The sequence below is a fragment of the Haemorhous mexicanus genome, chromosome 17 (genome assembly GCF_027477595.1).
Source record: "Haemorhous mexicanus isolate bHaeMex1 chromosome 17, bHaeMex1.pri, whole genome shotgun sequence".
NCBI lineage: Eukaryota > Metazoa > Chordata > Aves > Passeriformes > Fringillidae > Haemorhous > Haemorhous mexicanus.
Window position 1 is genome coordinate 11,150,735 of NC_082357.1, and position 25,162 is coordinate 11,175,896.

Genomic DNA, 25,162 nt, shown 5'->3' on the forward strand with positions numbered 1-25,162 from the left:
TTCAGTTTTACCCTTTGCTCTCAGAGAAGAAAAATCCCTCCTGCAAGGAGGACAATCAGATGCACTGGCTTGCAAAAACCAACGTGCATGGACTTCTCCTTCCATCATCCTAAGCAAGGCATTCAAAACTGGGAATTAAAACCATGTCTGATCTTCAGTTTCTTTGGCTCCTTATTTCACAGTTTCACCTGGAAAGAGGCAACAGAACTTGCTTCCATGATGCTTCTAGGGCTGCAATAACACCAGGTCTGGTCCCAGGCTTTTAGAAGAAACCTGAGTGTATCCAACACCACACAAATGCAGCCCTGTGGTTTCCTGCCTTCTCGTCTCACTGCAAGACAAAGCATGGGGGGGGCTGAATAAGAGGGGAAAAAAAAGTACTTGTGCATGTAATCCAAGAGAATCACATTTTCCTGGAGTTCAGGCAGGGCACCTCCTCCTACAGAAGCCATTTTTCCTTCCTCTCAGCAGTTAAAGTGCATTGACCCCGATTCAGAGCTTTGGAGAAGATCCAAATCCAACTCCCTCCCTGGGCTGCTGAAATTGCCACTGAAATTGCTCTGGCACTCCTCTGAGTGCCAGAGCTGAGCACTCTGCCCCATGAGCACGGTGAGGTGTTAATCAGGGCAGGACAGGGCACAGGCACTCACTGGACACGGTGTGCCCACCTTTTCTGAGAGGTTAAGGAGCTGCATAATTATGTGGAGCAGCTGAGTGTGGAATCCCTGACATCACTCACCACCTCTGGCCCCGTGTCACAACCTCCTTTTTAAACAAAGAGTCTGAAGGACATTCCTCTGAAATAAACCCCACTGCCCACAGTGAGAGGGTTGGATGGAGAAGGTGGCATATTCTGTATTCTCCTTACAGACTGGACTTTGAATAGGGCTGCAAAAACAACTGTGCACCTCTGGCTTAGCCATGCCAGTGCAGATGGTTTTACTGCTCTAGGTTGTAACAGTCTTCCTGCAGCACTCAGCCACCCTCAAAGCAAGACACCTCAATGAATTCAACATGCATACTTTAAGAATTTGCATTCCAATAAAAGTCACAAACTAAGGAATATTAAGTTTGCTCATGGAAGGAAAACATCACTCTTTGCCCAGATCCCCCAGATGCAAGCAGGATCCAGGTCCTCAAATCCCTCAGAGCTTGCACCCTGCTCCCCTGCACAGCACCAGCAGGTTGCTTTTTTTTGCCTGCATTTTTGCCTGTCTGAGGAGCTCAGAAGTTCCCTGCAATAATTCTGCAGCCATCTCTGGATAATCCATTTCCTGCAGGTCCCACACTGAGCACTGCAGGTCCAGCCATGCTGGAGGTGTCTCAGCATCCCCACGGCAGGAGGGACCTGATGATGAGATGGAAATCCTTCCCCTCGAGTCCTCCTGCACTGCCCAGGTCAGGAGGCACCAGGAGCTGCTGCTGCCCCTGCACAGTTCAGTTCTTTGGAAATTACAGCCTCAGCAAAGGAGGATGTGTTCAGTGATCCTCCAGCCCCCAGGACCCCTGTGAGGTCAGTGCTTGGTGCACCCAAGGCAGGGTGGGTGCTGGTGTGTGCAGCTCAGCTCACAGGCTGAGAAGGGAATGATCTCCCTTCACCTCCCTGAAAACAACTTTTCCTCCCCATTTAGGACACCACATCCTCCTCACACCTCATCCAGCCAGGCCAAAGAGCCCAAGAACTCCCTAGTGCAGCACCCTGACACCCACACCATTTTCTTGTGCACACACATTTTAGAGGCACAACATTTCCCAGCTCCTAATTAATCAGTCCTTTCCTAACGAGCACTGAGCGTCCAAATTACCTTTCCAAAAGGCCATTTCACAGAGAAGGGTTTCATGTTGTCATCCAGTCTGCCTCTGCTGCCTTCCAGGAGCTCATAAAACAATTATTGTCCCACTGCATTGTCACTTCAGCCATGGATGCAAGCAGCTGATGAGATTGATTGCTTCCACAATACCCAATTAACCCACTCACTCTGCCAACGATTGACTTAATCAAAGGCAATTAGTGCTTGAATGGCTACAGCAGACAGAAAGCCAGGATTTAGTGGATGATTCAGATAAGGTTGTACAGACATCTCCCTGGCCTTCTAAGGGAAAACATCTTCACCAATGCTCAGCTCAGAGCTGGAAGTAGATGAAACCTCAGGTCGGTGGTGTGAGGTGGCACAGAAAGGGACTAGGAACACACACTTCTCTTTACTGATAAAAGGAGAACTTGCAGTGGCTGATGTTCCCTTTCTCCTACTTTTTCTGCACCAAGCAGCTGACCAGACCTCAGTGACCAAGAGGTCCTGAAATGGTGACTTGCCTCTGAAGTCAGATCCAGCCCCTCAACACTGCTTTACAGAACCACCTTCAATCTTGATTTCTTCCACAGCACCTTCTCCCACAATGTAAAAACAAAAAACCCCAAAAGACTCAGTGTGGAGGCAAGAGCACATCTCTGTAGCAAGGCAGGTGTCAGTGTCCTCAGGGACTTTTTCCTCTAGACAAATCAGCCCAAACTGGCACAGCAGAGACCAGACAAAGCCTCACCACGGGAAGGTCAAGAACAACCCATGACACCTAAAGCAGAGGACAGAGATCATTTTAGACCATGTGAGGACCAACTCCAAGGCTGAAGCCAAGCATGGAAAACCAGTTCTCCAGATCACCACAAAAAGATATTGTCATGTTGATTCTGTAACAGGAAAAGGTGCTCCCCAGCTGCTGGGATCAATATGGAAAATGGAGCCAGATGCACCATCTCTATGAAAGGATCATGGGGGTGAGCTCAACTACACATCCAGATCCTGAGGCTGACAGAAAGACAAGTCTGTGCCCCACAGGCATGTGGCATTTAAATGCAAGGTCCATCCCCGGGCTTCCAGTCCCACTTAATCGTGAGTACACTTGCACTGGTGGCTCACAGCTGAAAATCCAAATTGCTCCTAAGCAAAGCCCCAATAACAAAGCTGAAATCCATTAAGCCTGTGATGTTTGCCACTATTTAAATCTGATTAAAACTGTACATGACACCACTAAGCCGAACAGTCAGAAAACACTCCTGTCAAGTCTGATGTTTCTCTGTGTAATCCAGACCCCCCCCTTCTTTCACCGGGTTGTCAGCTAAAAGGAGCCATAATAAGAGATCATGTACCTAATCCAGCCTCCTAAGCTGTTTTTAACTGGTTTCTTTAATCACATGTTGGATTCCCCGCGGAGCAGCTCTCAGGTGACAAAGACATTAGCACAGGCATTCATCCTCCCGGGAGGGATCTCAGGTGGGATGGCCTCGCCCCTGGTGCCTCTGAGTGCAGCAGGAACAGGACACACAGGAGCCTCTGCAGAGCTTGGGAAGCCATCAGAGCGACAAAAAACGGGAAATCACGGCAGCAGGGGGGGGCAGCCACTGGGCAAGCAACTGCAGGGTAAGGTGGTGCAAAGGACACTCATCAGAGAAAAAAATGCTTTGGGTAGAGTGATATTGATCTCCCAGTGAGCACTCACCTCCTCTGAAAATGCTGCGTGGGAACAAGAATGAGGAGAAAACACAAATTATACAATTCCCAAGTCTTCACCCAACTGCTGCAGGCATATCAGGTTTAATACAGAAGACAGCCACATCCTCCCTTTTATCAGTTTATCTTATAATTGACCATCGATACAGTACAACTTCCGTGGTAACTTAATTATTGAGCAAGTGTTTACATATTAAAGATAAGACCACAGCTGGCTGCTGCAAGCACAATTTGACTGTATCTGCTGGGAGATGTTACAACCCCTTGCTACAGAAAATGTCTTTACTGGAAGCCTTGCACTTACATTGCTGAGAATTGAATGTGGAATCTAATTTTACTTGGAAATCAAATGCTTCCTCTTCGAGTGGCATCCCTGCAACACCCACCTGGGAGCCGCTGGCTGCTTGGGGAAAAAAAAGCCTGTTACAGGTAAATAACCTTCAGGTTTTGCTCTTTTGCAGGCAGCCTTTCATAACAAAAGGCAGATGAAAGGAGGGAGGTTCCCCGTGTGATGCTCACCCCGTTCAGCAGCAGTGATGCACTCAAAGCCTGATCCGGCTGGGGTGCAAGGGCAGGCACTAACTCACACTTACATCCTGCAGCAGCTCACCTCGGGAGCTCAGTTCTGAGAGCCAAACCACCCCCATCCACAGGGCAAGGATCCTCCTGGAGCGAGACATACACACTCCAAAAAATCCTCGCTGCAGCCACGGTGAGTTACTGCACAGGAGATGTCGTGCAGCCTTCCCTCCCCGCACCTGGAGGAGCTCTGCCACCATCCCACACCATCATCCCCCCTGCCCAGGGCTGCCCACACAGAGCTGGTCCTGCCTGCACCTCTGCAAGGCAAGGGAGATCCCACCTGCAGCCCCACGTGCAGAAAGCAAAGAGGTGAGACCGAAAGAGGACAAGGGACCTTGACACCCTCCTCACACTTCTCAGTGGGATTCACCAACCTGCAGCTCCTCAAAACACCTGCAGAGCACCAGGAGCCACCTGGAGGTCTGGATTTCACACAGGCATCCCCAAACCACACCTAGGAATCAGGCTAAAACAATCTCTGAGCCTGAAGAGCTTTCCATGGATCTGTTCCCCACACCAGTAAATAAAAGCTCAGCCTAGGCAGCTGCTCACAGAGATCAATGCAAGCAAGGATGAGATGAATTTAAATCCCCAACAGAGCTGTAGAGGAGTCAGCAGAGAAGTTCACCACACACTTTAGATGAGTTTAGGACTCTGTGTTCTGGGGCATCCTGGAATAAAGCATTCCCCCACACAGGCAGCATTCCCATACAATCACAATCCATGGAAAGCCATTCTCACACCCAGCACTCCTCTTTTTCTGCTTTGAAGAGAAACCCAAATGGCTTCGAGCAGATCGGCTGCAGTGCTGCTGCTGGCTCCTGAATGTCTTTTATTGAGTGTTCAATGCATTACAGTGAAAACTTCATACAGGAAAGGAGAATTTTTTAATTTAGGACTCGTTTCTGCCCTGGCTGCTGGTGCTCCAGCTGTCCCAGAATCAGCTGGTACACGATGCTCTGGCAGCTGTGCTATCAAGGAAGGAGCATTTGGCAGCACAGCCACAACCTCCAGGTTGCACAAGGACATTTGCACACCTTGATTTTTCCAGAACTTTCACTTCCCATTCCCTGGAGCAGCATAATCCCACTTAATGAACTCCTGGAATTATATAAATCAAGGCTAAATTCTGTCCCAATAAATCATCGACCAAAATTCCCACTGACTTAGCTAGGCTAAAATTTCCTTCCACCCTCTGCAATGCATGAAAGCTTGAAATTCACTCCCTGCTGAGCAGCCTCATTGTCTTTTAGGTATTTTGGGGATATGCTGTTTGTTACTGCCATGCCTGTGTCCCTCAGGGGCTGCCCTGGTTATGGAACTGGAGGTGGCTGCTGTGTCTGCACCTCAGCAGCAGCAGCATTTGTAAAACCAGTCCCATTTAGCTGGGGAGGCACCTCCCTGTCCCATTTCAGTGTAAGAACTGGGGTGTAGACAACTCCTCCACTGCTGCACCAGGGATTTCAAGGTGAAAACTCGGGTGAGTTCACTATAGGGGGAAAATGCAGGTGTGGGCTGGTGTTGGCACGAAAGAAGCATCAGCAAATGCTCTGGTTCAGAGCTGAGGCTGGTCTAACTCAGCTGCATCTCTGGCAAACTCCAGAAAAAGACATGACCTCACCCTGGAGAATGTTCTTTATCTGGTGAGAGACAGAAACTGCCCAGCCCTGTGCAGGTCTCCAGAGTAAAACAGATCTTTCTGTAGCAGAAATTGAATTAAGCTGCCATGAGTTGCCATGAAAACAGCCTTTCCCATGTTCTTTGTTATCCTATTGCTTCCTGGTCGCTCCCTTCTCATTAGTGGAAGAAAGATGCCCCAGCTTTTTGGTGCAGTGTCATTACTCAGGGAATGTGAAATGTGCACAGTGTAAAATCACTGAGAAACACCAGACCTGGAGCACCAAGAACTACCCTCATAAAGCACAGAAAATACAAAGGGATGGTTCTTCTATTCTTTCCTTAAATGTTTATCATCCAAGACATGGAGAACAAAGCCTTGTACTTCTCTTCAGCTGTCCCCAGTTGGTATGAGTCCATTTATTGACTGCAAAACTCAAGGTTACAGGAACAGGCAGCCTGAGCAATATCAAAATACACTAATTCAAGCTGGTTGACCTCAAACAGGGAAAGCTCAAGGACAGGAGTGAGCCATGATAATTATAGTTGAGGTGTTTCACACATTTATTGATCTTCTAGTCTGTCCTCACCAGCTGGATTGACTCTCCTGGGAACTACTGAGGGCATCTCCAGGGAGCATCCAGAGCACACCAAAACACAGCCAGCACATTCAGCTGCCACAGGCTGGAGGGGCTCAGACCACCTCACCCAGGAGAAACTGCACTAGTTCACCAAATTCAACCAACCTCAAACTGACCACAAATTCAATACTTTTGATTTGAGCTGCTAAATGTAAATATTTCTGTTACAGGATGACACAAAACGAAACAACATTTCTTAGGCGTGCTTTTCTGAGGGGGGAGAAAAAAACCCTAACAGAACATTTTGCACAAAACCCTTAGATGGAGAACAAGAAAAAAAGACCAACCCCCAGCTATTTAAGATTTCATGGGGCAGCCCTCAGTCCTTTCAGCAAGGCTCCCACCCACACTGCTCTGCTTCCCCAGCATCGCGCATCGCTGCTGCCGCGCTTCTCGCACGAGAGCTGCTGCTCCTTGCCTAATTATAGAAGCTTGGATCAGAGCTATGCTGAAGGCAGCTTGACAGAACCAGCTGTTAAAATTACAGCTGGATCCTAAACTAGCTGTGAGCATCCAGCTTTAGCTCGCAGTGGTGCTCCCACCCTCCCAGGGTCGGCTGCTCCTCCTCCCCTAAGTTCAGACCCACAGGTTCTCACCTGCAATTTCTGGCTGCCTAAATGCTTTTCTGCTTTAGGGGAGTTGAAGACATCAGAGATTTTCTCTTTGCTAGATGTTTTTCTTCCTACAGCAGCTATCTGTAAGATCCATCACCGCCCCATCACTTTGTCACTGCAATGTTCATGGATTTCCTGGAAAGCATAACAGCAGTCGCTGGCCTCTTGCCATAGCTCAGAGAGATAGAAAAAAATAAAAATGCACCAAATTTAACTCTAAAAGACAAGCTTTTGCATGTGGAGCCCTCTCCTTTGCCTTTTGGTGGCGACTTTGTGCAGTGTATCCCTGTCAAGGCTGGGAAGTGGTGCAGCATCTTCCCTGGATTCCCACAGAGCCCCAGGAGGCGGCAGTGCTCCTTCAGAGGGGCCTGTACCAAGTCTGAATCAGCACTTCCAAACAGCTCCTGAAAGGCTTCTCCAGCTCCTGGCCATATGATGCCAGTCCTGTGGAAATGTCAGCACATCCTGGCACAGGAGCACTGCCAGGGGCAGGTCCCTGCCACAGCCCTGCTCCCCTTGCACGAGAAAAAATAATGGTAAGACAAACCATGCTGTCATCTCCCCTTGCATCCTCCTCCTGAGCTTAGTTTGTTAAACAGCCCTTTGATGTGCCTTGTCTTTAGTGCAGCAAAGCCCTCCTTGATGTTTACACCATTTGTATTGTGAAGCTGCTGACTGGGAGCAAGGCTGGGACCCAGCACAGGCAGCTCTGCAGGAGAGCCCTGCCCAAGCCCACTGGGGATGCTGCAGTGGGTGCTGCCAGTCTGGCTGGGCCTTAGACCTGCTGCTGGCTTTAGTGGATTTTTTCAATTGGATCCATTTCCTTCCAAGGCAATTTGGTTCAATATTTGTTGACTCACTGAGTGAGTTTTTGCTTTGCTCTGGGTGAGGCTGCAGAGAGCAGAACTGACCTGCAAAGCATCTGCCCCCATCCACTTCCCATGGCAGCAGTGCCAGGGCACACCAAGGCAGAAGAAGAAGCAGCATTTGTTTTAAAGCAATGACTGCATTTCCCTCAAATCTCCAAGGAGAGGATGGGGAAAGGTTTCTTGGAGCAAGTCCTGACACAGGGTTGTGTAATGTTAAATGCATAAAGGATTACACTGGGAAGACATGAAAAGGAGACTGAGCATCAGCAGTGGGGTCCCATCTGCTTCAGCTGAACATACTTCTCTGCAAACTTTCCTCCTCCAACCATTTCAATCTTTCTCCAGAGCCTTTCATCTTAAACTCTTCCTCCCTATTAGACAAAATGTTTTTGGAAAAAAAAAAACCAAAACAAATCAGGCCTTAATTCCCCTTTCTTGTACCCAAAATCCAGAGCACAAGTGCCAAGGCCTGGATGCCAGACCTCACACAGCCCCACTGGGGTTGTGCCCTGCTCCTGGGGCTGCCCAGGTCACACCTGACACACACCAGGTGCTGCACAGGTGAGGGGGGAGCAGGGGGGCTCAGACCCACCCAGGGGGGCTCAGACCCACCCAGAGGGGCTCCACCTCCACCAGGGGGTGTGGGGAGGGGGAGCAGCTCCCTGAGCCTGGCTCCCAGCATGACTCACATCCCAGCCAGTGCTGATGTCAGGGCTGGAGAACAGAAGCTGCTCTGTGGCTGGGCAGCAGGAGAAGGAGGTTTCTGTGCCAGGCAAGGTTGCTCACTGGAGGGATGCTCGTGCTTTAACCCACTCCTGACAACAGCACAGCAGCCTCCAGTGACCTTGTGCTGGGCTGGGAGAACTGCAGGGTTTGCAGCTCCCATCAGGCACTCACAGCCCCAGCCCTCTGATGGAAACCTCTGGACAGGGGCTGCTTTTTGGGGGCATCTGTACAGCACTCAGAGCAAAACAAAAACCAAAACGCTCCTGAGCATCCTTGAAAGGCTAAAATGCTCCTTTGAAAGGCCAATAGTGAAGGCTGCATCCTTTTTGGAGAGGGCTAGAGCCCCACTGCCACTTAGCCTGACATCCTGCATCCCTCCCTGCCATGCTCCCCGCTGCTCCAACGACCACAAAGAGAAGCATCAGCAGAACCTGCCCAGCACCAAGCTCACAGCAGGCTGCAAAACTCAGCCAAGAAGCCAAATTCCCTGATACAATCCCTGCCTGGCTGTGATGCCAAATCACTGCATCCTCTGGGACACTGAGACAGGCCAGAGGTGCAGCATCCCTGTGCCCTGGGCTGCTCATTCAGCCCCAGATCAGCCTGGCCAGAGATCAGCCCCACCTTCAGCTGCCCTGGGTGCCCCAGTGCCAAGCACAGGAGCTGCTCCTGGTGTCAGCTGGGAGGAGGGAGAATGCAGCCAGACTTTGGGACCCTGCAGCCAGGGCCTTACAGACAAGGGCAGGACTGGGTGCAGAGATTTGTGACAGGGTTTTGCTGAAATCCAGTGAGAGCCAAACCTGGCACTTTGGTTCAGCCAAATACTGGAATCAATTGCTGGGAATTTACTGGAAATGGTGATTTAACAGCAGGCACCACTGATGCAATCCTAGCACACCAAGCACCAACATGCACTGCAGGGAACTGGTGCCATAACTTCCTGCCACAAAGCATCTCCTTCTCCATGCCCACACCTCTCTTTGCAAAAGCCAACATGAATTCTCAACAAAATATCAGATTTTTGCTGCTTTTTAACCACACGCTGCTGTTACTTCTTTATTTCCATCTCTAGGTCTATGAGGAATCTTCTTACAGGGATTGGAAAGAGAGGCTAAGACAGCACAAAAAAGCATCCCACAGTGAGGGATGCTCCACAGATCCTGTGACAGCCACATCTTCCTGATGCATGCTGCTGCCCTGAGTCACAAAAACAAGAGCTTCCCATCAGTGAGGGGCAGAGCAGAAAATTATGGAGCTTCTCTCAAAGCCCTGCTCTAATGCTTGAGCCTTTCAAGCATCAGAAGAGAGTTTAATCCATTTTATAACTAGCATCAGATAACAGTGACATTAAAAAGCAGTCAGAGCCAAGCAGCAACTTCTTTTGGAGGCTATTAAGTAGAAATAAATTAGCTTATTTCTTTATATTGAAAATTCCTCTCTATGGAATGAGATCAAGGCTGGCTGAAGCTTTTGACAGCTGTTTGCCCATCAGCCACATCTGCATTGAGGTTAAATAGAGATTTACACTCACAGAAACTTCTGAAAAACTCAGACCTTTGGATCAAGATGCAGCCAGTATTTTCAGAAGTTCAACTCACAAAATGTTCGAAGAGCCAATTATAATTAGGCTTTCTCTACATTTCTATATATGGTGTAAATCAGGAGGCAAGCCACTGGCAAGCAAAAAAGCAGAATGAGGGGAAAATAAACTCTTTATTTGCATGGTACTATTCCCTTTACAGACACCTAAAACAGCCAGGGCGTTCAGGGCCTGAATTCATTTATAAATTCACAGCATTATGTGGCACTAAAGCTTTTACTGTGGTATTCAGAGTGCAACGTGACCTGGTGTTTATACAGTGACATTTCAAACCTCACTGCCCTCAGCAGAAATACCTCCAGAGCCATGGCTCAGGTACAGGAACACAAACACCCCAATCCCTGCAGAGATTCCAGCACTGCCCCAAACACAGGGTTTGGGTACAGGAACACAAACACCCCAATCCCTGCAGAGATTCCAGCACTGCCCCAAACAAAGGGTTTGGGTACAGGAACACAAACACCCCAATCCCTGCAGAGATTCCAGCACTGCCCCAAACACAGGGTTTGGGTACAGGAACACAAACATCCCAATCCCTGCAGAGATTCCACCACTGCCCCAAACACAGGGTTTGGGTACAGGAACACAAACATCCCAATCCCTGCAGAGATTCCAGCACTGCCCCAAACACAGGGTTTGGGTACAGGAACACAAACACCCCAATCCCTGCAGAGATTCCAGCACTGCTCCAAACTCCACGCAGGTAATGGGGATTAGAAACTGATTTTAGCAGAGCACTCGTGGCCCATTTTCAAACCACTCCAAGCTGCTGCTGCAAAACTGGTGACACGAGCTGGTGGAGCTGCTCTGGCCTCGGACACTTGGGCACATGGACACCTGGACACTCAGACACCTGGGCACTCAGATACCTGGACACTCAGACACCTGGACACTCAGACACCTGGACACCTGGACACTCAGACACCTGGACACTCAGACACCTGGACACTCAGACACCTGGACACTCAGACACCTGGACACCTGGACACTCAGACACCTGGACACTCAGACACCTGGACACTCAGACACCTGGACACCTGGACACTCAGACACCTGGGCACTCAGATACCTGGACACTCAGACACCTGGACACCTGGACACTCAGACACCTGGACACTCAGACACCTGGACACCTGGACACTCAAACACCTGGACACTCAGACACCTGGACACTCAGACACCTGGACACTCAGACACCTGGACACTCAGACACCTGGACACCTGGACACTCAGACACCTGGGCACTCAGACACCTGGACACCTGGACACTCAGACACCTGGACACTCAGACACCTGGACACCCGGACAGCAGCGGGGGCTGCCCCGGGCTGGCACTGCAGCCCCCAAACAAAGGGCGGGTGGAGCTGCAGCTTTACTCCCACCCCAAATGCTATTTTTAGCACGAGGAGATGTTGTAAGCTCATAAGGAACTGGGGGAAGGGAGAAAAGGTTTAAGGAAAAGGAAAACCAAACGATGCTGAAGTATTTCTGTACCTTGTCAGGTCAGAGAGGAGGCGCAGCCCTGCCCCGAACCAGCGCAGCACAGAAATGATGGAGGATTGCTTCCCACACACACCAACCCCAAACCAGGCAATGCCACCCAGCCCCTGGAAGGCACTGGGGGGCTCTGCACCACTGCCCTCTCCTACAGCACACAGTGCTGGCAAAGCCTGGCGAGATGGTGCTGATAACCCTGGACATGGCTGCTCTTATCTCCTGCTTTCTCTCACTGCTCCGTGAGCTCTGTTTCCTAAGGAACCAAGGCTTCTGTGAGCATTGCTCATCCATCTCTCCCTCTGGCTTCTCAGCATCCTGGATAATTTCAGCCAGATGTGGCTCCTGTAGTTGCTGAACACTCCTCTCTCTCATTTGCTTATAAAGCAATGGGGTAATTTAAGAAATCATCCTCATCCCAGTGTTTTGCAGAACCACCCTTGTGGTGGGGCACTGCCTCTCCTGCTCTCACCTGACCCCAGCCATAGCCCCACCCTGCTCTGTGTTTGTGCAGTGCTCAGCACAGCATCACCCTGACCACGCTCGCCTGGGAAAAGCCAGGAGAGCTGCCCTGGAGCTGGTGGAAACATAAAGAGGAACATCAGCCAAGGATGTGGGCTGCACTAGGGGAAAAAACAACAGTGAACTAAATCTTCCTGCTGGTCTGCATGAGAGAAGCTGAGATGGCAGCTGGCTACAATCCTGACCACACACACGAGCTGGCTCAAGCCCTTCCCAGCGCTAAACCCAGCTCTTGATTTAGCTGACAACACCTCAGCAGCAGAGCTTTGGTTTAACTCTCTTTTTTAAGATGCAGGTCCAGTGTCTTGTCAGCAGTTAAAGGATGCTACAGGAAGGACTTACAGCCCTTCTCCCCACTTGCAAGGAGCTGGTTTCACACATCAGCTCTGTCTCACCCTTAGCAAGTCACTCCCACAGGGGTGATGCTCTGACCACGGAGCAGGTCCAGGGGGATGGAGCAGTGTTCCACATAAAGACTTCCAGACAGCAGAAACCAGCACAAGAAATAGGAACAAAACCCCAACAACACAACCCACTTTTGTCTCTCTTGCACCTCTCATGGCAGCCCAAATCTGGGAACACTCTGTTGCCACAAGCCTCACACTGCTACAGTGCCCTGACCAGGGATTTTGCTCTTTGTTTAAACCTCACCAGCACCCTTTTCTCTCCTGTCCAACTGTCCTTCCCTGCAGCACAGGAGCTGCACCAAGCCAGAGCAGGGCAGTGATTCCCTGGCACAGGTAAGCCTGTGTATGTGACAGGACCTGGGGAGAACACCAACACCCCTCTGGGCAGCACAGCTCCACCTGTGCAGCACTAAAACCCTGCACGCTGCACAGGAGCTGCCCTGCTCCCCTGAGCCTGCAGCCCTCTCCACTCTCACCCTCTTGCAAGCACAAGAAGACCCTGCCTGTCCCCATCCATCCATCCATCCATCCATCCATCCATCCATCCATCCATCCATCCATCCATCCATCCCATCCATCCCATCCATCCCATCCCATCCATCCATCCCATCCATCCATCCATCCATCCATCCATCCCATCCATCCCATCCCATCCATCCATTCATCCCATCCATCCATCCATCCCATCCCATCCATCCATCCATCCATCCCATCCCATCCATCCCATCCCATCCCATCCCATCCATCCATCCATCCCAGCCACAAGTGCCACCACACCTCCTGTCCCCAGGCCACCTCCACTCTGGGCTTCACTGCAAAGTCTGTTTGCAGAGCAAAGGGAGGGGATGGTTCTCCTGTGGCTTCACACCCCCTCCTGCAGCAGCATCTCCTGAAAGCCCACGAGTGCTCAGGGCTCAGCAAAGGCCACCAGCAGCAGCCCTCAGGCTGATGCTTTATTTCTTTGCTCAGTGCTTGGGGCTGTCTGATGTGCAGAAACCCCCGTGTCCTCTGAGGCTGCCATTAGCACTGGTTTGCTCCCTGGGTGCTGCTCAGCCCAGTAATTTGCTTTGAGGTTGTGAAAAAACCCAGAGCTGAGCTGGGGTGCCTCTGACACCCACAGCTCCTCACTAGCTGGAGGAAATGGGGTAAGAGACAGCAGAGGATCAGGTCTGTCAGTTAAAAGAATTGGATTTTAACTGCAACACTGCTCACTGTTTTGTCTGATGAGGCCCAAAATAAACTGCATTACATCACTGCAGGTCACACTGAGCTAATAAGGGTCTGTTCCTCACACTGGGGAAGGACATTTTTGTGTCCCCTGTGTTTTCTCCAGTGCTTTGCAGTCAGAGCTCCTTCCAACTGTGTGAGTGCAGGGGAAAATTAATTCAAACTGCTGCCCAAATTATGCAAGAGCCTCATGGAATGGAAAGTGCACATTAACAGATTTTACTATTTTAGGGTGTTCTTTTATGTCTCATAATTTATTTTGCCATCACATTTGCAGACAAATAGGAAACAACACAGAAGCCAAGTAATCCTAAGGGTGCTGACAGAAGATGGTACAAGCACATAGGCACCTCCAGAGAAATGCTACCTGAATAAACCCCAGCTCACCTGAACAGTGAAACCATGATCCAGCCCACAGCACTCTAAATACAGGAATACAACCCAACAGAGCACAAAGCATCACTGGCTTTGCTAATATGCCCAAAGTTTTGCCTGTATCTTCCAGCTTTCTCAGCAGCCCCAGGGGAAGCTCACAGGCCACCTCAGGTTGCAGTAGCACCACATTATTTTACTCTGCAGCCCAACAGGTCATCCCACCCATCTGGAGAACTACCAGTCAAATCACCCCAGCCCTCCAGCTTCCACCCCAAAGGACAGGGTTTAAACCTTGACCTGGTGCAAACCTGGATTCCTCCAACACTTTCATGGGACCCATGACAATTTCTATCAGCTGAGGAGCCCCAGCTTCCCAAGACCAATGAATGAAAGCAGTGAAGTCAAAGTTCAAAGGGCAAACAATTCCCTTTTGTTCTCAGCCACATTCCCATTCTCTCATCTGTAGCTTGAGATGCACCAGAGCAGCTGCACCTTGGCCAGTTTCTATCATCACAGTGCTCCAGCCCTGGGAAGTAGAGGGAAAATGGAATAGAAAATACTACTCCCTTTTGCTTCCTCCACCTCTCCCTTGGTTCAAATAAATCCCTTTGATTAAGGGAAATCAAGAGCACCCCACTGAACTAACTTTCAGCAGGTCCTCTTGGAAGCCCTGCCATAACTGCCATCTATCAACAGCAGTGGAAAACAACCAAGCTTTTTAAAACTGATCAAAACATTTTTAAAATTTATCAAATCTTGCAAGTGCCTTGAGATACAGACCCAGACTTTGATGGCAATGACAACTGTTCCCTGTTTCCAGGAGAATTCAGCACCCATGCCCCATTAAACTCCTTTAGGAGGGACAATTAGCTGGAGACTGACAGTAATTTTGCCAGTTCATTTACCAGAAGGGATAAAGCCAACCTGAACCACATTAATGTGAAAGTCAAGACTGGCATCATTCTGGGCTGTTGTACAAGAAATGTACTGCTAGAGAAAGGGATGTGGCCACGGTGTTAATTAGGATTGCTGGGGTGTAAATAATGTTTTTTTTCATGAAGTCTGGCCAGGGCAAACAAATTATTTAGCTCATACTACAGCTGAATGAAGAGCTCAAATGTATAAGAGGATGTCTCTGGGAATCAATAGTGGATCACTGGAACATTTAATCACAGTTTTACTGATCTCACTGCACCATCTGAGCTCTGCAGTCAATGCTGCTGATACACTCATTAACAGCAGAACCACCAGTCTGAAACAATAACAGGGCAGAGGAGCTGAAAGCTGGGAACAGCACATGGGCTTGTGCTCCAAGGCTTCCTAGGGGAGCAAGGAACTCTACATCTCCCTCTTAGGAGTTTCCACTGTGATCTCCTGTCAGAACCCAGCATATCCCCATGGCTGCCCTGGCTGGCTCGAGCCCCTGCCAGGGGCTCAGAGACCTTGGCACAGAGCCCAAGACCCCTGTGCTTTGATTTTAACCCATGGAAACAATAACCAACTTTATATGAGGATTCACAAGCCACAAGAGTTTACGTAGAATGATAGTTAGTTTGTCACAAGGCAAAGAAATGGAATTTTAGGGTTTTAGAATGGGGGTTCAGAAGCCAAGACGGAGGAATTTGAGTGTGCCTTGTCCTTCTTCTTAGCCTCCATCTTTGGGGTGATGGTGGCACTTTTGGATTGGTTTAGAGACAAACTGTCTAACACAGGTGATAGGTATTGGAAAATGATTGTAAATAAAGCACACATAGTTTTTAGTATGAAAAGCTAACACTGCCCCAAGGGCTGGCAGTGTGCCTCGGACCGACCTGCTAGACAGACCTCAGCAGGTCAGAAAAACAATGTTATGGATAACAGAGAATAAACAACCTGGAAAACCACAGCCAAGGAATCCTGACTCCTTCTTCGATCTCAGGGCTGGGAAAAAAAGAGACTTTCCAACACCTCGGGGTCACCTCGACCACAGAAACCCCGAGAATCCCCCCGAGGGTGAGTGGCTGTGGCTGCACGTACAGCAGCACATCCCCAAGAGGGCAGATCTCATCTGGGGACTGAACCAGCACCCCTGGATCCACAGCCAGGCTCAAGAGCTGGTTTCAATGCTCAGCACTGCCCACACTGGGGATTTCTGCACATGGGAAGTGTCTTTGTTTCCCAGTTCTGATCCTGCTACCTGGCCTCCCTCTGCATCCCCCGAGGCAGATGTTTCCCAGCAGTCTGGGAGATGCAAGACCCTTTGGGGCAGCTGCTGCCTTTGCATCCCACACTGCCTCTGGTTCATCCCCCTCCCCAGCAGCTGAAGTTTGCTGCATCCTCCTGCCAGGCTTCCCTGCTCGACTCTCTCAGCCCTGACCTGCACATCTGACACTCCTGTCCCGAGGCTCATTTCTCCTGAGTCTGGCAGCTCAGCTGTGAGAGCTTCTGCCTGGCATCTACAGGCTCCAGACAGTCTCTCCCCAAAGGATATTCTCAAAGACACTGAATTTCTGACCAGGGTTTCATCAGGCTGCCTGGAAAAGGATGTTGCTCAAAACTATTCTAATATAGCATTTTCTTATTTTTCATGCAATTATTGAACAAACATCAGAATGCAAAACAGCCCCTGGGATTGGAAAATGGAATTAAATCTTCCAGCAAACGTAAGAAAATGGATACTGACATTTCTATTAGCAACAAAATGTTTCATGCTTAGAAACTGGTAACCTGACACTGCTCCAGGGAATTCAGGAGGGTGAGGAAAAATGGTCTGAGACAGCATCAGGAAGGAACAGAGATAGAGGAACGCCCCAGTGAGACACAACTGGATGTGGGGTGGGCAGGAGGACGCCCTGGTGCTGGTGCCACCTCAGTTTGTTCACAGTCAGGTCAGGTCAGTCCAAAAAAGCAGCAGCCCAGCCCCTGTGCCATCCCCAGCCTGCTGAGCCTGGCAGGAGCAGGCACAGGAGGCCCAGCACCATGAGCAGCACAGTGACAGAACAGCCCCATGGCACAGGAATGGGACAAGAACTGTCCAACACACCCACCCAGGAGCATTTCTGCTGGGGACATGGCCCTGGCAGTGCTGAGTTAATGCTGGACTCCATGATCCTTACAAGCTAAATGACAGTGTGACATTCAGAGTGCTGCCTCCCCACAGGGCACAGGGCTTTCCCTGGGCTCCCTTCTCAGGACACGACCCCAGGAAACATCCAGCTCCCAGCCTGAGAGCTGAAAACTGCACCAGCAGCTGGTTTGCAGGACAGGCTGGAGAAGGAGCACTTTTTGGCACAGGGGGAAGGATGGGGGGCAGCCACACCTGGGGGCTGTGATGGTGCAGCAGAAGGGGGAAGGTGGCACTGGGAGTTTGGTGTGTGCCTCCCCAGCTTTGCTTTATTGCAACTTCAACCTGGTCCCTCTAAGGAGGAGCCACCTGGCCAAAGCTCCCCTTGGAATTTACTGTCCAGGACAACCAACAAATGACATCCCAGCTGCACAGGTCATTTCTGTGGCTCCTGTGCTGAGTTTTGGAGATAGTGCCATTCTCAAAGACAATTCACAACCTAAAATCACTTATCCACCACTTGCATGCTGCCCACCAGTCTGCTTCTCTTCCCCTCCTCCTCCCAGAGCCCTGCTCACTGAAAATGGCTCACCCTCTTCTCCTCTATTCTGTATTTAATGGCTTTTGAACTTCAAAGAGAGGTGAGAAAACCCTATCACTTCAGCATGCAGTTCAACATTATGCAGCCACATTGCTGAAGAACACCTACAAAATACACTGCTAAAATAAACTCCCCTTTGAATTCTTCTTATAATATCTTTCAGAGAGCTCAGAAACACTGCCCTTCTTCCCACACAGCACTGAAGCACCTACTTCACTTTAACCAGGTACACAATCTTCTCAGAGGGGAAAGGACTCATCATGTGCTTAAAATTATTCCTTTTCCTCAAGCACTTGGTTGAATCCCAGCTTTTATATCCAGAAGTTGCACGGTAGAAACTGGAAACATTGTTCTTGGGTGGGTATTATACACACATTGGCAGATACATTCAAAAATTATCTAAGAAATCAAACTATTTATTGCTAATAGAACACATCCAACACCAGCAGACAGCTTTCATAAAAATCTAAAATAAAAATGCACCTAATGTACTCTCTATGGATATGGATACTCCCCACACACTGTGTGCCTCATGTACACAATACAGCAGAGCTGAAATGCTCAAAACATAAAGTGAGACTATATGAGATCAGAATTTAATTGTGGTTTTCATAACAGCAAACTGCTGGAGCTAGCTGCATATTATTAGTCTTGAAAAGCATCATGAAAATAATATTTTAACCTTTAATCTGCAACGTGGTCTTTGCTAATAAAATTATCCCAGAGTCATCCAAGCACATATCTGGTGTCAACTACTTAATATGCAGAATAAATTAAATGCCACTTACATATAGCAAAGAAATACCCAGCTACACAACAAACACAGTGGAGCTCTGTGTCTCCTCTTCAAATCCTGCTCTTCTGCAAGAAAACCACCAAGGCACTGCTCTGCTATCCCAGCCCCTTGCAAGGCCACTGTCACCTGCTGAAAGGAGCTCTGTCACACCAGCTGCACCTCTGCAGCCCTGCCCGTGCCCCAGGGAGGGCAGGTCCCACTGCTGTCACCTGCAGCATCCTGCAAGGACAGGGACAGGGCCCGGGGACAGGGGGACACGTGCTGCACACACCCAGCACCACCAAACCAGGCTGGCAGTGCTGCTGCATCTCTCCAAAGCAAAAGTCACCTCGAGGACACAAACACCTTTTATCTGCACTTCAACCCAGCTTCACACCTCCTGCTCCAGAAACAAACCCACTGGGGCTGGGCCTGACCTGCTCCTGGTGAACAGCCCGTGGAAATCAACAGAAAGACTCTTGATAACTGATTTGTTCCCATCAGGTGTCCAAATTCCCAATATTCCAAGTCAAATACAGGGAATGCCAGGAGGTGCTGCCCTGATTTTTTTAAGTTTTTCGAAGCCTTCTGATGTTTACATTCTTGTAACCAACCTTCTCACACACTTTATGTAAATAATTTATTGTTTTGCATTCTTTTCTGGAGGAGGAGAAATTTGATAGACTGCTGGTTTGTCCAGTGTCATTGGAGAGGTGGCACTGTCACCCTCCAATCCACTGTCACTTTTGAAAATCTATAAATGTTGGAGTGAGAAATTAAAAAATTTTCTTTTACCTCGAAAGAGCAGCGTGTCCAGGTTGTGTCATTTCATGTCCTACAGTGACAGGGATCTTGAGCACAAGACCATACTTACTTCTACTTAATGAGATATGGGCAATAATCAACATAAAGAACATACAAACAGAGAGGAAGAACATGGAAGGGGCTGGACATCAAAAAACTTATCAGGCAAAAGTGTCTTTCAGTACCTGCAGAATAAGGCTCCTGCTTCTCACTGTGGATGAACTCTTTTCGTTCATATTTGGCTCTGATCCACTGCTCCCGCAGTAATCTGGAAAAAAAATACAGAGAACAGGAAACATGGTCCAAGATGCACTAAGAAGGAAGTCAGAACTATTAATTCTTCAATTAAAGCACAAGTGTGATTTAAAAGTCTTCCAAAAATTGCATTGTGCAGTCTGGAGTCAAGGGCTTCTTCTGCTTACAGATGGACAACAATAAATTATTTCCTTGTACATCCAATTTTATTGGAAACTTATTTTTAAAAGATGCACAGATTTAGCAGAACTGTCTGTCCCCACCCACCCAATCAGCCTCTGTAAAAAATTCCCCCAGTATATGAACCACTTCAGACCCACTTTTCTCAGGCCACATTCTTCAGTGATCAGGGTGAGTAAATGAAAAAAGCCAGCCACACACAAACGAGCCATTGTTGCCCTGAAGATACCAATACAGAAGCAGAAGGTGCTGGAAACCCATCTGGCCAAGCTCTTCCCAACTCACAGCCCATACTGCCAAGTTTAAGAAAGCAGTCTATGATGCACAGCAGCAAATATCATTAAAATGTCCTTTACTTTTAATACTGAAATAATACAGATGATTTATACACCAAGACCTCAAATTCCAAAAAGGAAAAAAAAATATCCCAAAGATTATAATTTTTTTTTTGCTATTTTACTTCAGCATGAGTGTTTGAACCAATGAAGTAACTTTGATCTGGAATATGCTGGAAGTCGCTTCAAACCATTTTTAACTGAACTTATTTCTTAATTGCCCTAGAACCCTAAATAGCCCAAGCAGGCAGATCACACTCAGAAATAAAGGCATGTGTTATCCCAGCTTCACAGCAGACATTTTGGAGCTGCCTACACTGAAGACAGTAAAAGATCCCCCAGCACTGAGTGTATTTTGTAAAACCATCACATTTCAACACATCAACTTCTCTGCCAATGAAAACTATTCATATGCTTAATCACCTTTTCTCTTTTGCTGATTATGCAAACTAAACGGTATCTTTTCAGCAGCCACATCCCAGAAATGCTCAAAGAACATAAACATACCAACACTGCTGATGAAAATTCATCTGCAGGTACAGCAAACACACTCAATAAATCTGCAAGACACTATCCAATGAGAACTGTGGCTGTGATTGGTTTCCTGGCAATAAAGGAGGAAATAATTACATAGATTTTGTTCCCCCCATTGTGTCAGCTCCTTGGTTGGGGCACCAGCCCTCTCTCCAAGGCTCAGGGAGCACCACTGCTTCCCTGCCCCCAAAACCCAGCTGGGAGCTCCTGCTGCAATACAAACACAGCACCAAATCTGCCTCTGCCCTTCTGCTGCTGCTTCCAAGGCTGATCTTTAGCTGTTCCACATCTGCAAGTCTGACTGTGAGCTCTGAACCCCCATCTCCCCTCTGCTGCCATTCTGAGCTGTGCTTGGGGTGCAACCCATCCCCAGGAGGTTCAGGGGCACTTTGTACAGTCACAGAAATCCTGGAAGGGGCCTTAAAACCATCTAATTCCAACTCCTCTGCCATGGGGTTGCTCAAACCCCATCCAGCACCCAAAGGGGGGCTCCTGGGTCCAGCAGGATGCCTCTTTTGGATCTGACATGCACAAACAAGCCTGATGACCCAAAAGGTGGCACCCAAATGCCTGCTCTATAATGCTGTCACTGATCAGCAGAGCTACCAAAACTTAATCCCAAAATAAACACAAATACTTGGATTTACTATTCTTCCTGCGATTTTTCCTGGCCAGCTGCTGTGGACAGCTTGTTATCACTGAAGCCAAACTTGGGCCTTTTCAACAAGATGATGAGGGATGGAACTGGGAGGAAGAAAATTCACACCACCCTCAGCTCCAGCTGACGTCAGCGGCTTCAGCAGGAGCTGCAGCTGCTCTGAGTTCTGAGAGTCAGCCTTCCAGCATGGGGCTTCAAACACAGCATAAATTAAGGCTCCTGTGCAGCAGAGGGAAGACACTCCTGCTGCAGGCTGCAGGCTGTGCAGCAGGCACCCTGCAGGGCTCATCCCTGCGGAGCACTTCCCCCCCTGCCCACAGCTCTGCTGCAGTGCCCCAGAGCTCTTGGGCAAGAGGGCACCCCCGGGGCAGCCAGCAGGCACCACGCCCCAAGGGCAGCCCTGAGAGGCTGCAGAATGTTCCAGATGGCCTCCCTCAGCATCTGGCCCTGAACAGCAGGGGCTGCAATGGCAACTGCCAGAGCCCAGGGGAATCCAGCTGTGCCACCTTCCCAGCAGCTTCCTGGCAGTTCACACACTCTTCCCCTTTCCTTATCATCACAACCCAGGCTCTCTCAGCAATAATTCCCCAAAACCCAGCACACATCACAGAGCAGCCCACAGTTTGGACAACTCAGTGCAAGGCCACCAGCTGCAGCTTCTGCTCCAGGGGTTATTTATAGAAAGCAGAACAACCCCAGTAAGAGAAACCAAAACAAAAACCCAGCTAGGACAGCCAGGAGTTCACCATCTCCGTTCACTGCCAGGGAGAAGCTGAGCAGGGATTTCACCACATTCACTCTCTGGGACTAGAGGCAATCCTGCCATAAAAAGCTGCTGGTGCTAAACCCCAGTGTCACCAGCACAGCTCTGGTGAATCCATACAGGAGCAGGAATGTGTCCTGGGATCCACAGGAGCTGAGACCCTCAAACCATACAGGGATTATATGAAAACAGCCACCACTTTCAGGAGACTGCTGACCTCATCCTCATTGAAGTATATGTTCAGGGACTTCAGAAATATCTGTTTCAGTTGAAATGCACTTTTGCAGGTGTGAATATGTGTGTATGTTACCCAGGGCAGACACCACACATCCAACACAGGAGCCTCCATCCAAATCCACCTTTGACTCCAAAAGGAGTTCTGTGACCAGAAAGGACTGCACTAACAGCCCCCTGGTGTTTTACTGCCTTTCTGGTGATGGGGTAATGTAGCAAATATAATATTTGTGTTTGTTAAAAAAAAATGTAAGTGCATCATTCCTAAACTGTGGAGATGCACAGCTTTCAGGATCAACTCCAAAAGCTTTAACAGCCCACCTAAAGTCTGTCAGGCTGCTGGTTACAGGGAACTTGTCATTTTTTGGCAATTAGAACAGAAAGGTCCTTGTACTCATCAAAAACCTAGAGGCAAATTAAAAAAAAAAAAAAAGAAAGAAAAACACCAACAAAACACAACACTGAGGAAATCCACATTTCAGAATAAGGCAAAATTCATTGCCCAGATGGGAAAGGACTGAGCTTGACTGAGGGACAGCAGGTCCAGAGGCTGACAAAGCACTGCCCACACCACTGCAGGCACTTGTTTGCTTCCCTGACCACCCACACGAACACAAGGGCTCTGCCCAGGGGCCAGCGAGGAAGGTTCCAGAAGAAGCCACTGGAGCAGTTTTATCTTGGTCCCACCTACTCAAAGCTCACAGCAAAAAGCACCACAGGAAAAGCTGCTGAAGCAGTTTAATATCAAACTGTGGCTGCATGGCTTCGGTGTGCTGTGGAGGAGGTGCTGGCCAGCCAAATTCTGTCTCTCCAGTTTATTTTTTCCCCAAGAGTGATTTTTTCTCAGCTGGGCTGGCTGGTGCACTCCAGAGCACACCCATAGATGCTGCACATAGAAGCTGTGGCTTTTTTGGAGACATAGGACAGACAAGAAACCCCAGCCAGAGGTGAAAGTGGCCCAAAGGACATCAAACACCACACACTACCACTGCCTAACTGCATCCTTGTGAGGCACCACCAAGTCCAAGAAAGACAAAAGAAATGAATGTCATCCAGAAACACCATTTCCAGGAGCCAGATTTGTAGTTTCTGGAATTCGTCAGAGGTTTTTCCAGCAAAAGCCAACATGCTTTCCATGGGCAGCTTGGGGGATGCAGCTCTGCCAGGTTTCTGTCAAACAACTGCTCTAATGAAATTTTAAGTCCAAATTCTTTGCTCAGACTGCAAGGAGAGCCACTGCAGCATAGCCTAAGAGCCTGTCTAGCTTCACTCTTCCTATCTAGGAAGGTCTTGCTGTGAGGACTTGCTTTTAAAGAGCTTTGTGGAGGCAGGAGACAGCTGGGGGCTCCTTCAGGCTCTCTGTGCATCTGCTCAGCTTGCAGAGCCTGAGGATTGATGTGCCATCCCCCTGCCTAGAGCTGCACCCCACAGCAAGCTGCCAGGGGAGAGCAAAACCACAGGGGTTTGGCTCTCAAGGCACAAACCCCTTGCATTATGGATTTGGAGAAGTTAAAACTGATTCTGAGTATGCAAAATCACAACATTCTCAGTTAAAAAGCTAACTGGTTCCTTTTTTGTTTGACTGCTTTACATGCACTGTCCAGTACACCCCAACACTATTTTTCAGAATGGTTAAACACCAATTAAAAACATGTAGGAAACAGCCTCTGTCAGTGCTACCTTAACCTTGTAGCAATTTCCTTTGGAAATTCAAGGAATCAATATGAATTAACAGGTTTACAAGCCAGCAGCAAAGAGACAATGAACAAGAAGAGCAAATCCCGTGGCTGGTCAGGATTGAAGGACTGGGCAGATCTCAGCACTTGGGTGACTCAAAGAATTCCTGAGGCTGAGTGACCAATCTGAGCCACCAAGGAGGCTCCACCACTTGGGAATGAGCTGATGAGCAGCCACTCCCCGTGGCCACACTGCAGCACCTCCAGCTTCACACCCAAGACATCACCCCAGGCACTTCTGAAAGCTGTGAATGTAACACCTGAAAACCCTCATTAATAACCAGGAACCTGAGCAAATCTCACTTTTACCCCTGTGGACATTATGTAATGAAGTTTTTATATCTATAAAGTTTTTATTCTCTATGAAGCACTGGCCAAAGGAAGTGACAGAGGAGGTGGTGACAAGTTTGCAGCCCTGCCTGCCACTGTGCCCCAGGCATGGCAGAGGAGGGGCCATGCTGACCTTCGTGGCTCTTCCACCAAATGTACCAAACCTCAAATGATTAAAAAAATAAATAAATCAGAGATCTCCCAAGCCATTTTCCCTCTGCACATCTCAATCAATACAAAAAGGCACTTCAGCTGATACCTGTTGTTCTGTGGATGAGGGCAAGGGTGGTGTGTGCCTCTCTCTGGCTGATGTCTCAGCTGCTGGCAGATACCACACAGCCCATGCCATCTCATCCTGCCCCATTTTTCTGGGCTGACAGCCTGTACACTGAACTGTTCTGCCTGGGGAGCAGATGTAGCTCCCACTGATCCAAGCAGAGAGAGGAGCAGAGCAAAGCACTGCAGCTCCTTCTCAATTCCACAGGATGAGGCTCTGCAGTCCCACATCAAGGAACAGAAAAGCCTGGTAAGTACTGGGCAGGGACAGGGATGTACTTCCAGCTCTGCAGAAGCCCAGTAAGAGATTATCTCGCTTTCTTCCATCAGTTTTCAGCCAAGGAAAAGACTGAACAAAGCTTTTTCCTTTGCTTTTACTCAAGAGTGAGTACCTGCTGCTGAGTGGTGACTCAAAACTCAGCCATGTGCTTGCAATGCATCTGCCCCACAAAAATCCA

At 48.9% G+C, this 25,162-nt stretch overlaps 1 protein-coding gene across 2 annotated transcripts in view; it reads right to left on the bottom strand.

The window, feature by feature from the left end:
* The window catches only part of ADAP1 (ArfGAP with dual PH domains 1), a 50,976-nt gene that overhangs the window by 10,748 nt on the left and 15,066 nt on the right, over positions 1–25,162 (bottom strand). For both annotated transcript variants that reach the window (XM_059861720.1, XM_059861721.1), the window contains exon 4: positions 19,589–19,671. In XM_059861720.1, the coding sequence (XP_059717703.1) occupies positions 19,589–19,671 (83 nt within the window). The remainder of the gene's footprint in view (positions 1–19,588; positions 19,672–25,162) is intronic.